Source organism: Stenella coeruleoalba (assembly GCF_951394435.1).
Source record: "Stenella coeruleoalba genome assembly, chromosome: 6".
Classification (NCBI taxonomy): Eukaryota; Metazoa; Chordata; class Mammalia; order Artiodactyla; family Delphinidae; genus Stenella; species Stenella coeruleoalba.
Window position 1 is genome coordinate 104,257,019 of NC_137151.1, and position 13,156 is coordinate 104,270,174.

The 13,156-nt window shown below is 36.8% G+C and overlaps 1 protein-coding gene across 12 annotated transcripts in view; it reads right to left on the reverse strand.

Annotated features, from left to right (window-relative positions):
• The window catches only part of IKZF2 (IKAROS family zinc finger 2), a 175,910-nt gene that overhangs the window by 11,027 nt on the left and 151,727 nt on the right, over window positions 1-13,156 (reverse strand). For all 12 annotated transcript variants that reach the window (XM_079923911.1, XM_079923910.1, XM_079923904.1 and 9 more), the window contains one exon: window positions 7,861-7,998. In XM_079923911.1, the coding sequence (XP_079780037.1) occupies window positions 7,861-7,998 (138 nt within the window). The remainder of the gene's footprint in view (window positions 1-7,860; window positions 7,999-13,156) is intronic.

Below are 13,156 nucleotides of genomic sequence, written 5' to 3' on the forward strand. Positions count from 1 at the left end.
ATCCGAGTCTCTCTCAGATCAATGACATAAACTGTTGCCACTATTGGTGGCCAACATGTTCTTCTTGTGTCTCATCTTAGTCCTCTGAAAGTGTTTTTAGCATTGATTAAAATCAATACTACTTTAAGACTGCACTGTTCTCAAGGCTTCTGGAGTTTATTTTTCTAAAACAATTTAAGTAAGTCAATTTGTTTTGGAGGAAACCTTACACAGACACACAGAAGAGCAGTATAATATTTAATCAGTTTTTTTTCACCCATGTATTTTCCTGTAACAGATTTTCTACTTGATGAGCTGAGTGAGCTGTGAGCCCTATTGGCAGTAGCTACATACCTGCACAAAGCAGTCTTCATGAAGGAGATCCAGTTCTAAACATGTCCATGCACAGTAAACGGTGACAGCTTTATGATTGTAATTTATTTTAAAAAGAGCTCTTCAGCAGGACAACATAATCCATTTCTAAACTGGCATATTTGCTTACTAAACTACTGCTCTAATTCATTTGACATAAACTCTCCAGTCTAAGTTGCTGTGGGCTAATATATTAATTCATAGATATTGACATTACATATTGACATTTATGGTGTAGACACAGAACTTATAAAAGTTGTTTTTGAATAAAAATACTGTCAAAGGACATTTAAGTAAAGATAGAGGAATATCAGAGACAGACCAGATCAGTTGATTAAAACCAATATTCACAGGAAGGACCATAACTTATTATTTCTTGATTACTGTTGCTTTCTCCAATTGTACTTGTGTCAGCACTGTTTGGAAATCTAAAGGTTTCATATCTTAGGATATCTTTACTTGTTCATCATGCACTGTAAAATGATTTATTCTGCTCCTTTCTTTTGTAAAGGGATAGCCCCACTGTGTGAAACACAATGTATTATCCTTTATAAGGGCAGACACTAAGAGTGAGAAAGCAAGAGATGAAAGTTAAGAAAATCCAGTGCACAATTCAGGTGACCTATTTAATAACCAATACAGGTTGCTGATTTTGAAGAAATGAAAAACGGCATCAGAAAATGTTTTTGTAATTCAAGCATGTTTAAAGACATCGATATTCAACCTAAGTTTTGGGTTAACCTAGTATAGCCAGGTGGATGGGCCAGAAAAATTCAATCTTCAATCTCTATTTTAATGGCAAGGGATTCTGTAATTACTGGATGTTAATTTGGGAAAAAATTCCAAGAGGAGACTTAGAAACAAAGAAACACATAAGTCACTTTCTATACAGGTATAATTCATGATATACAACTGCAAAAAGATGTCCCCAGATATTACACACAACATCATGTCCTCTCTTAGCAACAAGTAAAATAAGAAAAAAAAAAAACTTAAAAAGAAAAGCAAAGAAAGAATGACCACAGAATTCAAATAAGGGGGGCCAGGAGGATGGAATGGCAGTGGTGATGTGGAGGGGGGCCATGCAATTAGATATAGATTATTGTCAAAATTTTAACTTTTGTTTTAGGTGTTGAATTCACGGGCACTTACTACATTATTAAAAAATAACTATATAACTGAAAAACTGGCCATGAATGGACCAAAGATGAAAATATGTCATGAGCCAAGATCCGAAACGAAAGAAGGAAAGAGAAAAAAGTTTGTTGTTGTCAATCTTGCTAAAAAACAGCAAAACTGGTTAACAGGGTTTGCCCCCAAATTGAATATACTAATTAGTTTTGAAATGAATAGTCTAAAACTTGGCAGTTTTGCTCTAAGTCTCACCTTGAATTTTCATATTTGCACACATTTAACACTCAAAACGAAACCTGGGTGTGGGAACTGTCCCACACCACCTCCACCTCAATTCAAGTGATTTGTCCCAAGTTCAATGAAGCTCATATGAACTGAAAACAATGACTTTGGCAGAGCTCTGATCTAACTTCTACTTCACAACCAACAGTCCTTTACATATCAAACATTAGTCTTGTTTCTACCATATCAGCAATAATAATAACAACAACAGACTCACCCTATGTGCTAAGTACTGTTTGAAGGCTTTCCATCTGATAATTTATTTAAGCTTTCAACAACCCACTGAGATAGGTACAATTACCATCTCTTTTATACAGATGGGGAAACAAAGACCCAAAGATGTAATTTTCTCAGCGTGCTTTTTTAAAAATTGAAGCATAGTTGATTTACAATGCGTTTTTTTTTTTCAATTTTTTTTTACTGAAGTATTTTCTCAGTGTTTATATCTAGTTAACAGGGAATATACGAGTAGAACCCAGGTGGTGTGACTCCAGAGCCTGGGCTCTTAGCCACTATTTGAGTGTTGACTTTGTATAAACAAGTTTGAAATATTTTTAAGGTCTCCACTGAGAAAAGATCTGACACATTTTATATATTACATAACTAATCTAAATTATTTGCTTTCATGTGTCTGGGTGCAACTCATCAAAGTGCTTCTAGATATACATTGCTTGAAACACAAAACAAGTTGTCTAGTTAACTCAATAATGCATTAATCGCATTGTGAGACATTCAACTAGGCTAAGAAAATACCAATATGCAAACTCCACTTCTTAGAACAAACTTGATAACCAAATATCTTCCTTATTTTTGAAGTTATAACCATGATAAAAATATTTATCCTTGCATTATTTCATTATCTCACCACACTGATTAATCATAAAGATAGAACCATACAAGTGTTCCCAACATAGCTATTTTGCCAAACAATCCACTCAAATTTCAAATTCCAAGAAGACACAGTCTGAGGGACCTAGATTAGGTCACATGTCCACCCCCCACCAGAAGAGGGCAGGGCACCTAGACTGACAGTCCTGCCATGGCTTCAGCCGATTAGAGAGGACAGCTCTCTAAAGGAAAAGAGAAGTTTTGTTAACTGTAGGAGGATGAGGGCATGTATGACATGTATGACAGGCAAACAAAACAGATGTCTTCTATTTTGTCACAAATTTTCTCCATGTTGTAGAACATAAAAGAAGCTTTTATCTAAATTATATTCTTGACAACATTGGGCAGTGCCCACACTTGAAATCACTCTTTCCATTTTCCCATCCTCTGGTCTTACTCAGCTTCATTCCTCTTTTCTTCCCCTTCCTAATGTGTTCTTGGTCTTCTAGATGTCTTACTCTATGCTCTATATAAGGTTGTACCCATATAACCTTATAAAATCTCTTACTTTAGACTACTACCTATATAGTGATGGCTCCCACATCTTTATTGCCTACTGAGACTTCTCTCAAGAGCTCGAGATCTATATATTCAACTTCCTTCTAGATAGTTTCACTTGGCTGTCTCTCACAGGTGCCTAAAAGATAATGTGTTCAAAAACTGAAATCTCTATTTCCCTCCCCAAGCTTTCTCTTCTTTTCCTAATTTCCCTCTCAGTGAATGACACTACCATCTACCTGGTCATCCATGCTAGACATGTTGGGCAAATCCTAGATTTCTTCCCTTTCACCCAGTCTTCTACCCCTCCTCCCTATCACCTCTCCTTATATATACACATAGAGGTACTATGTGTCTTAGATTCTACATCTATAGTTGCTCTCAAATAACTTCTGCATATTGCCGGCTACTAAGTCCAACTCAACCAATCAGGAGACTGTTGCAATGGACTACTTGGCCCTATCTTGACTCTTCTGATCTATCTCCCACATTTCTAGCAATAAAATGTAAATGTAATAATACTTTTTAGGGTGAAGTACAAAATTCTTTGCTTAGCACAACAGGTCTTTGATGCCCTGTTCATTGCCTCTCTTTCAGGTCTTATCACCTTCCAATTTCTCTCGCCTTTACCAACTGGGCTCTAGTTATACATAAGTACTGGTAGGTCCTTAACCCACCATGCTCTTTTAGACTTCTATTTCTTCACACATGCTGTTGTTCTCTCCACATGAAACACCCTTTTCCATTTATTCAGCTGGCTATTCTGCCTTTCAAAACCCCACTCAAAATTTTCCCTAGAAATTCCTCTTGGACACCCACTGTGATTTAGATATCTGTCCTCTGTGCTTATCATCTGATGCTTATCACTCAGTGCTGTAACTGTTGGTTTACTGGTCTATTTCTTCCAATAGCTGGTAAATGACCTTAGGTAGGGACTGAATTTTATTTGACTCTGTGTCTTTAGTACCCTTTACGATGTGAGACAAATGTAATAGTCAATGGATGTTCACTAAACATCTTAATGAAGGAAATGTTGTCACCCATTGGAAATAGGTTGAACAAGCTTACTAGGAAGTTTATAGGTTCCCAATTGTCTCCATCCTTGCAATAAAGAAATTCCCTTTACCAAATAATTCAAAACATAAACATAAGAATATATATTCTTGCTTTAAAGTTGGCTGTCTTTCTGGGTCACACTTTCATTTTTGTCTTCAGGCAAGGAGGAAAAGCTAATTACATACTTTGCTTTTTAAAGCTTTTACTTGAAGCTGAGAAGACTTGAAAAATGAGCATAAAATAACTTTCAAATAAGATAATCTGCCATAAAACCCAATTCATCATTATCTTTATTTCCAAAACTACAAGTCATCAATTTCCTCCTTTTCCATCAAACTTGAGGACTTTCGATTCTAACTTGTAAATATGTCTTCAGTGTTTCATCCTTTTCTCCTGCTGCTTCTCTTCATCTTTTCCTTGGCATTCTCAGGCCTAGTCTCTCCTCACACTCCAGTCAGGCATCTATCCTTTATTCTACATTGGTGACACTGTTCTTTAGAAGACAGGAATTTGATTACCCCAATGAAATTCAAACACTGGATTAGCATGTAAAGCTCTATCGTTGCATCACAGCCTACTGTTTTAGTCTCATTTCCTACCACCCCTTTAACTCCCAACTATGTTCTACGTCTAGAAACTTGTTAATGTTCTTTTATACCTCCAAGTCTTAGCCTATGGAAACTTCTCTCCCTGGAATGTGTTTCTGTGAATCTATCAGATCTATGCAATTTTTCTCATCCTCGTGTATGGATCAAACACTTCATTTAAGAAGCTTTTCCAAAAACAAACAAAAAAACCCAAACAAACAAAAAAAGAAGCTTTTCCTTGACTTCTCCAATCAGTTAGGTCACTTCTGCATCTGTGCTTCTGGGGAAGTGTATATGCCTTTATTAGAGCGTTTGCTTCATTTTATTGATCTTTTATGTATTTCCTACCAGACTACAAATATAAGAACAAAATTGTATCCATTTATCTTTATATTCCCAGAACATTCCTTAGAGCTTGGCACATAGCAAGCCCTCGATATATGTTTCCTGAATGAAGTGAAAGAAAGTCTGTTTGACTTCAGATGCTTCCTCACTAGAAGGAGCCAACGTGGGAACATGTTTTGGGAAGGAAAGGTCTAGGAAATATAACAGTGTCAGATATGAAAAAGAAAGAATAGTAATTAATTTCAAAGAGCTAATGGGTGACCACAATAATGGCAACCCCCCTACCTACTCTGAAAGAAAAGACAGAATAACAGATACGATGTAACAGGATACTAAGAGAGGGAAGGTGTAAATATGAATTTCACTGTGGCTCTGTCAAAAACGAGTCACATGCCAAGCCATGTATGTGAGACAAGGTTAATGATGAACTGTAGTAGCATTTTATCCATATTGTCTCTCTTATGGCATTTATCGACTCCTACCTCATAGGGTCAATTCTCTATTAAGCATGTTAACAAAAGTAAGCAGAGATTAAGGATAATCTCAATTTATTATTAACACCACACCTAGAAAAAGTACAGCATGAAATAGTAGTAATATAAACTTATGTGGTTAAAACTCCATCCATTATTGAAGAACAAATATTTGGGTCTATAAATGATATCAAAACCTACCTGCCCCCTCCCGTGCACGCACACACTCCATCTTGGCTTTGTCCCCTGCTCTACCCAGTACCTGAGTGTCTTTCCCACTTTCCTCACTTCCAGTTTCAGAGCCATCTGTAAAGACCTTCGCCTGTCAATGGCTAAGCGATCTGAGGAATGGGGGTTGATGCTGAGGCTGTAGTTGTTTAGAAGTCTTTTTACCCCAAAATACACCTGTTGAAACTTTTTGGCACCACTTATTCTACAACTGATTAATCTCTCAACAGATAGTTACATGTTGACTATAATTATTTATGTATGCCTTACCTCACTATAACAACATAAGGTCTTTTAGGAGAGATTCTATTTTTCGTATTCACATGTGTTTGCAACACAGTTTCATAAATAACTGTGAATGGAAAAATTAGTTAATAAAACTAATAATCCAGTCAAATGTCAAAATTGCAATGAGAGAATATTATACAGAAAAACTAGTAGTAGTGCCATACGGTGTCTTTGGAAAACTCTGGCATGCCCCATGCCTCCATCAGCTACCCTGCCTCAAGCCACCTCTAAAAGCAGCAATTTGAACAGAAACAATGTGCTCAGTAAGTAAATGAAACCTCAAATGCCTAAGTTAACACTGGTAAGTAACATAACTTTATAGGGGATGCAATATTTATTATTTCTTAATATTTAATGCCCTGAAATAGTAAAAAGAACTTTTTTTTTTTTTGTACATCCAATCACTTTTAATTCAAACCAAGCCTATGAGTGACAAACTCAGACATCACATATCTGGACCAGAGTTGTTGGACTCCTAGGTCCACCATTTTAACCTCGATGCTCTGGATCCTATACTACTGTCATAGGCCCCAGCAATGCAAGCTTGCAGTACCAAATTTACAAAGACTTAAAACATGGACAGGGTTTTTAAAATGTTAGTTGATAATAATAATATAAAAACAAATAGACTCAACTCACAACAATGATAGAATTAAATCTGATTCTTTAGATTATATAACCTATCCTCAATACAAAGAAATGCTTCAATTATTCAGGATAACAAAATAAAAGATTCCCAGTTCAACAACAAGTAATCATTAGCTGTCCAATAAACATAGTTCCACAGTACATACTATATAAAACAAACAAAAACCTCACAGATAATTCTTGAGCTGCCTATAAATACAAAACGAATATTTATATTTTAAAAGTGACTACAGGATTTCCCAACTGTACTATTTAATACTGGGCAAATCTTTTTTAAATGAAAGATATAAATGTATCAGTAAGTTAACATTTCTGTATATATTTGTATGAATAATAAAATCAATCAGTGTAAAAATATAGTAGGACCAAAGAGATGCCCCAAATCTAAAGAATTAAAATTCATAACTCTCCTTAAAAAGGATGATTTACTAACATTAACTTTTTAGTTATAGATAATTACTAATTGATAAACCTTAGGGACTGCTTTCCTACCCGCTATTGTAGGAGATCAGGATGTTTTGTTTGGGTTTTTATTTTTGTGGAGGGAAGTGGCACCTAATTTTGGTCTAGATTGTTCCCCATACTTGGAGAAAGCTAAATCAGTAACTTCCAAGATAAATCACAAGACAGATTGGAGACATTTTCAATTATATCACTGATCACTTACCTAAGAGAAGTGAAAATACACAAATGAACGATTACTTCTTTTAGAAAAACCTATAGACTTATGCGAAGCCATCTCAAACTCTTTGGTGCAGCCAATGTAAAAGAAGAGTAAAGAGTACCTTACTTTGGTGTATTCAAGGCCAGGTGCCATTATGATGGCAATTCAAACAAATGCTATCAGGAATAATTTGGGTGTATCACAAAAACTCAATATAGCTTGTTTGCAAAGTGTCCCAAAGCTCAACTCATTTAAAGTACTTAAGATAATCCCATACAAAGTGAGTGTGACCTGAAATTGCTCTAAAATAGACTATAATGTTACCTTCATGCTGAAGGGTAGAGAGAACTATTTAACCCATAACAAATGACAAAAACAGTAGGGGAGAATGAAAATGGTGAATGCCATTGCTACCCACCATGGTGACTCATGACCTGCCCGGCAGCCTCCATGCTGACATTCTGGAGATAGTTGTGGCAGCGTTCCTTGTGCTCCTCCAGTGAACTGCGCTGCTTGTAGCTTCGTCCACAGTAGTTGCACTTGTGAGGTTTACCCACTGTGAAGAGAACTCAAGGTTAGTGTGCTGTCAAGTCTCATCCAAAGCAAAATTACCAGCTAACTTTTGATAGTCTGGAGGAAGCATTTATATGCTTTTCAGACTTAAATCTCTTCCTCCACCACACTCCAGTTGAGACAATTAAAGATAATAAACTTCTACCAAGATTAAAAGACAGCAAGAAAAGGCAGATCGTACCTTTGGTGATAGGGGAAATAATGAATCAAATCATGCTCTGACTGTACCCTAGATCATGAGAGGCTGATGATTGATCTTCAAATTATCTGACTCTTAACACTAACATTTACTCTTACACAGTTCTCTCAGCTCTGACTCATTCAAAAGACAAATCAGGAGTGTCCTAGATACATGATGAGAATTATTTTTATTTATTGGGAGGGGGCTAAGAATAGAGAATTTTACTGAAGGAAACTAAAATCCAACAACTTGAAATGTCATTGTCTAATGAAAAGATTATTCATGGGTACCAAGAAGACTAGAAAGAATTCAGGTGATGAGAAAAAGCACAGATAAAGGCAGAGAGTTTCTCTTTTCTTTCCACCTTGGTAAGAACTATTCACACATGCAAAACTTTGCGGCAGATCAGCCTATTCTCCTACATCAGTCAGCACTGTTCTTATATTACCAAGAATTATTAACCTACTAGGTGCTTTGAGTCAGGATTATTAACAATAATCACCAAAGCCCTAACATATTTAGTTATACAACGATAGTGATACTTAATTACATGTTTCACATTCAGGAAATGAATTATTTTCTAATAGCCACATCTCATTATACCTGGTAAAATACTTCAATGCTCACATTAAAAAAAAAAACTTTAAAAAATTAAAAGAAAAAAAACACATTTAGGGAAAGAGGTGTGTTTTAATGTAAGACTATTCACAAGGGTATCACAGAGCACTTTGATTCTTGGTGTTGAACGGATACAGAAAACCATAAAGCATCAGGTGGTCTGTTGCCAAAGCCCTCAGTTAAGCACATTGTGAATCAGGTCAGCTGCTCTCATTTGACTCCCTTAGGAATCATTTTGTTTTGCCTAGAGGACAAATAGACAACTCTTTTTCATGGTCAAAGATAGCATCCTCAACTCCAGGTCCCTTACAAACCCATGCTAGGATAATGGTCATAAATGAAATTGAAATACTTTAACAAGACAAGGTATTCACACCTGCATAAAGATTTCACTACATCGATTAAAAAACCCAAACAAACCTTTAGATTGTATTTGAGGTGCATATAAATTCAAATCAGTTATTTGACAATCGCAATTTTTTTGTAAACCGTCTTAAAAAACAAAAGCTATCTAAGGCAGGATCAGTCATTTCTAAAAATACGAGGCAAAGTAACTTCTATTTTTCAGAACCAAGAATTTCTGGGAAGTAAAAACTGGTAGCTTTTTATATTGTGAAGACTCTTACAGCATTGTGTGAGAGCATAAAAAATACAAGAAAATATTCTTTTAGTCAAAAATATTAATGTAAATAGTATAAATATATTTATATATAATTGCATTCCAAGATATGGGGCTACATATGACAAAAAGCCTTTTATGAATTTTCTCTCAACAAGTCTATTAAGCAGCTAATACTTGTTAAGCATATACATTGTAGTTAACAGCCCACTATAAACTAGTTCCATCATCTCTGTCTTCCCCTTCTTAAGTCCTGTTGCACTGTGTCCTGTGATACCTATGTTTTACTGTGAACATAATATCCTCCTATACTTCTTCCCCTTATTTCTCTAAGCAATTGACACCTTTTTAACTTAATTAAAATATAGTTCTTGTCCACTTCCCTTGGCTCACAACGCTCTATAAACTCCCAAACCCCCAGGTAAGGAAGAAAAGACAGGATACTTTCTACTCCCCTCATTTTAGAATTCAACCCCATCTGCTTTACTTCAGCCTCTCCCATTTTGTCATCTATTTGTTTAAAACGTCACTCTTCCTCTCTTCATCCCATCCTTGTTCTCTGTGAGTATAACAGATATTGGAGTAAATTGCTCTAAAAGTATAACCTCAATTTCCCCAAATCTTCATCTGTATTCTATTCCAGGAATCCACATACTGGGTGACATGCTGGACTGTGACATCTCATAACTATTCTATGTCCAAGAAATTTGTTCTGGAAGTGTTCCACCTTACCCTTCTACATGTCTCATTTAATACATCTTTATTGAAAGCCTACTAGGTACCAACACTGGGACGAGGCTGGAATGTAAAGTGGAGAGCAAATTCTCATGGTGCCTATCCTCATGCAACCAACAGTCTGTTGAGGAAGACAGACATTTAACAAATATACAAGCAATACATTACAAATTGTAAATTCTACAGAGCTAAAGAATGGTAAGCTAGTATAACATGGGGACCCCAATTTAGTGTGAGAAGGTTGGACAGGAAGGTCTACCTGAGGTATGAACATTTAGGCTGATAACTGAAGAAAAAGTAGAAGTTCGTCAGATAATGGGGATGTGGGGGAGGGTGGAGGAGAGACAGTGTTTCCGGGAACTGCCGTCATCTCTTTCTATTTACTCTCAAGTTCTTAGCTCCTTCGAATTCTAGATCATGCCCTTGCTACTCTTTGGAAAATTATTTTCAAGCATCATCAACAGTCCCTTCCAAATCCAATGGCTCTACTACCCCTACAAGACCATTTCCTGTCAGTTCTTTGATATTTCTTTTTTTCTTCCTCCAGTTTTATTGAGATATAATTGACATAAGCACTGTATAAGTTTAAAGGGTACAATAGAATGATTTGACTTACATACATCATGAAATGATTACCACAATAATTTTAATGGACATCTATTTTTCCTAAAAATCAAGGTCATGAAAATATTGTTTATATTTACTCCCTATATATGATGAGTTTAACTGTATAATAGGTATCAACTATATGAGTTAATATGTATAACATATGTATATATATTCACAGAAAAGGACCAGTCTTTTCCTACTTTTCTTTTTACAAATGTTATTATTTACACAGTCTCACTATCTGAAACACCTTCATTCTGCTACCCCTCCTCAAAGCTCCCTTAACTCCCCAGTGCCATCTTCTCCAGGCTCCGGGTCTCCATGATGTAGTACCTTCAACACAGGGACCTTCTATCGCCCTTCCCCTAATAAAGTTCTATATTGAGGGTTAAAAAAAAAAAATTTAAAAAAAGTCATCGATAGTCTCTGAAGTGCTAAATCCGGTAGACTTTAATCAGTCCAAAATGTTCCTAATTCCTTGCCCCTATCAAACTTTCAGGAGTCTTGAATCTCCTGTTTTAGCTTCTGGGATCAGATTCTGCATCCTCACTCCCTGACTTCTCAATCTTTTCCTACCTGGTAAATATATATGTACCTCCAGGTTTTGCTCTCAGTACAGTTGTCTCCCCCTTTTCCCTCTAGATTAAGCCCTCATTTCTATGAAATGTCCAAATCATGCCTGGAATAATTTCCCATGTTTGGAAGCTCCTATTTGTCACAAACATTTAAAAAGTGATCATGGTGAACCCAAGGACACAGTTTCCCCCCTCTGTGCTCTCACAGCGCTCTGTCCATATTCTGTTGATGCATTACTTATGATAATTGCATTGTAATTACCCATCTGATCTCTGTTTCCCTCGTCCTAAACAACGAGCTCTGTCATGAGGACAGAGGTCATGTTTTATTCAATTTGGAATTGATAGTGCTTACTGTAGTTATTAAACATAGGAGGTACTCAATATGTATTTGCTGAATGACTGTACTTCAACCTCATACTTCCAAATGCCTTTGGAGTATTGCGTTATGCATATTCCTCTGAAATCTAAAATCTAAAATTCAACACATCCAAAATTATCTTCCTCTACAAAACTACTTCTTTATTCTGACTGCTCTTTTGTGCGTTACCACTGTTTTAATAAACTAGACTCGTGATAAGGCAACCACTATTGTTGCCTCCTACCTCATTTCTCACATCCAAATAACTGCTCAAGTTTATCCCTCCTTCTCACTCCCAGAACCAATTTCCTAGTTCAAATGTTCATTACCATGAACCTGGGCAAGCTTAGTATACTTCAAACCAGGTGTTCTCTTCCCTTGTGTAATTTTTTTTTTTTAACATCTTTATTGGAGTATAATTGCTTTACAATGGTGTGTTAGCTTCTGCTTTATAACAAAGTGAATCAGTTATACATATACATGTATTCTCACATCTCTTCCCTCTTGCGTCTCCCTCCCTCCCACCCTCCCTATCCCACCCCTCGAGGTGGTCACAAAGCACCGAGCCGATATCCCTGTGCCATGCGGCTGCTTCCCACTAGCTATCTACCTTACGTTTGTTAGTGTATATATGTCCATGCCTCTCTCTCGCCCTGTCACAGCTCACCCTTCCCCCTCCCCATATCCTCAAGTCCGTTCTCCAGTCGGTCTGTGTCTTTTTTTTTTTTTAACATCTTTATTGGGGTATAATTGCTTTACAATGGTGTGTTAGTTTCTGCTTTATAACAAAGTGAATCAATCATACATAAACATATGTTCCCATATGTCTTCCCTCTTGTGTCTCCCTCCCTCCCACCCTCCCTATCCCACCCCTCCAGGCTGTCACAAAGCACCGAGCCAATATCCCTGTGCCATGCAGCTGCTTCCCACTAGCTATCTACCTTACTACGTTTGTTAGTGTGTATATGCCCATGACTCTCTCTCGCCCTGTCACAGCTCACCCTTCCCCCTCCCCATAACCTCAAGTCCGTTCTCTAGGAGGTCTGCGTCTTTATTCCTGCCTTACCCCTAGGTTCTTCATGACATTTTTTTTTTTTCTTGTGTAATTATTTTACTCCTCTCCTCAACAACCTTCAATGACTTTTCACTTCTACTGAACAAAGTCCAAATCCCTGTACTTGGCATTCAGCATCCTACACTGTCTGGTCCCAAGGGATACATCCCATCTTCTACCCCAGGATTCAGCCAGGATTACCTTCCGCTTTTACACTTCTGAGTCTTAGTTCTTTCTGGAATGGCTTCACACAATTTCTGCCCCTTGAAATCCTACGCATCCTTCCAATCTCCCTAACCATGTTCCATCCAAAAGCGATCTTTCCTACTAAAGAACTGTAACTGTATTGGTCCTCACACTTAGGAAACTTGTAACATTCTGTCTCTTGA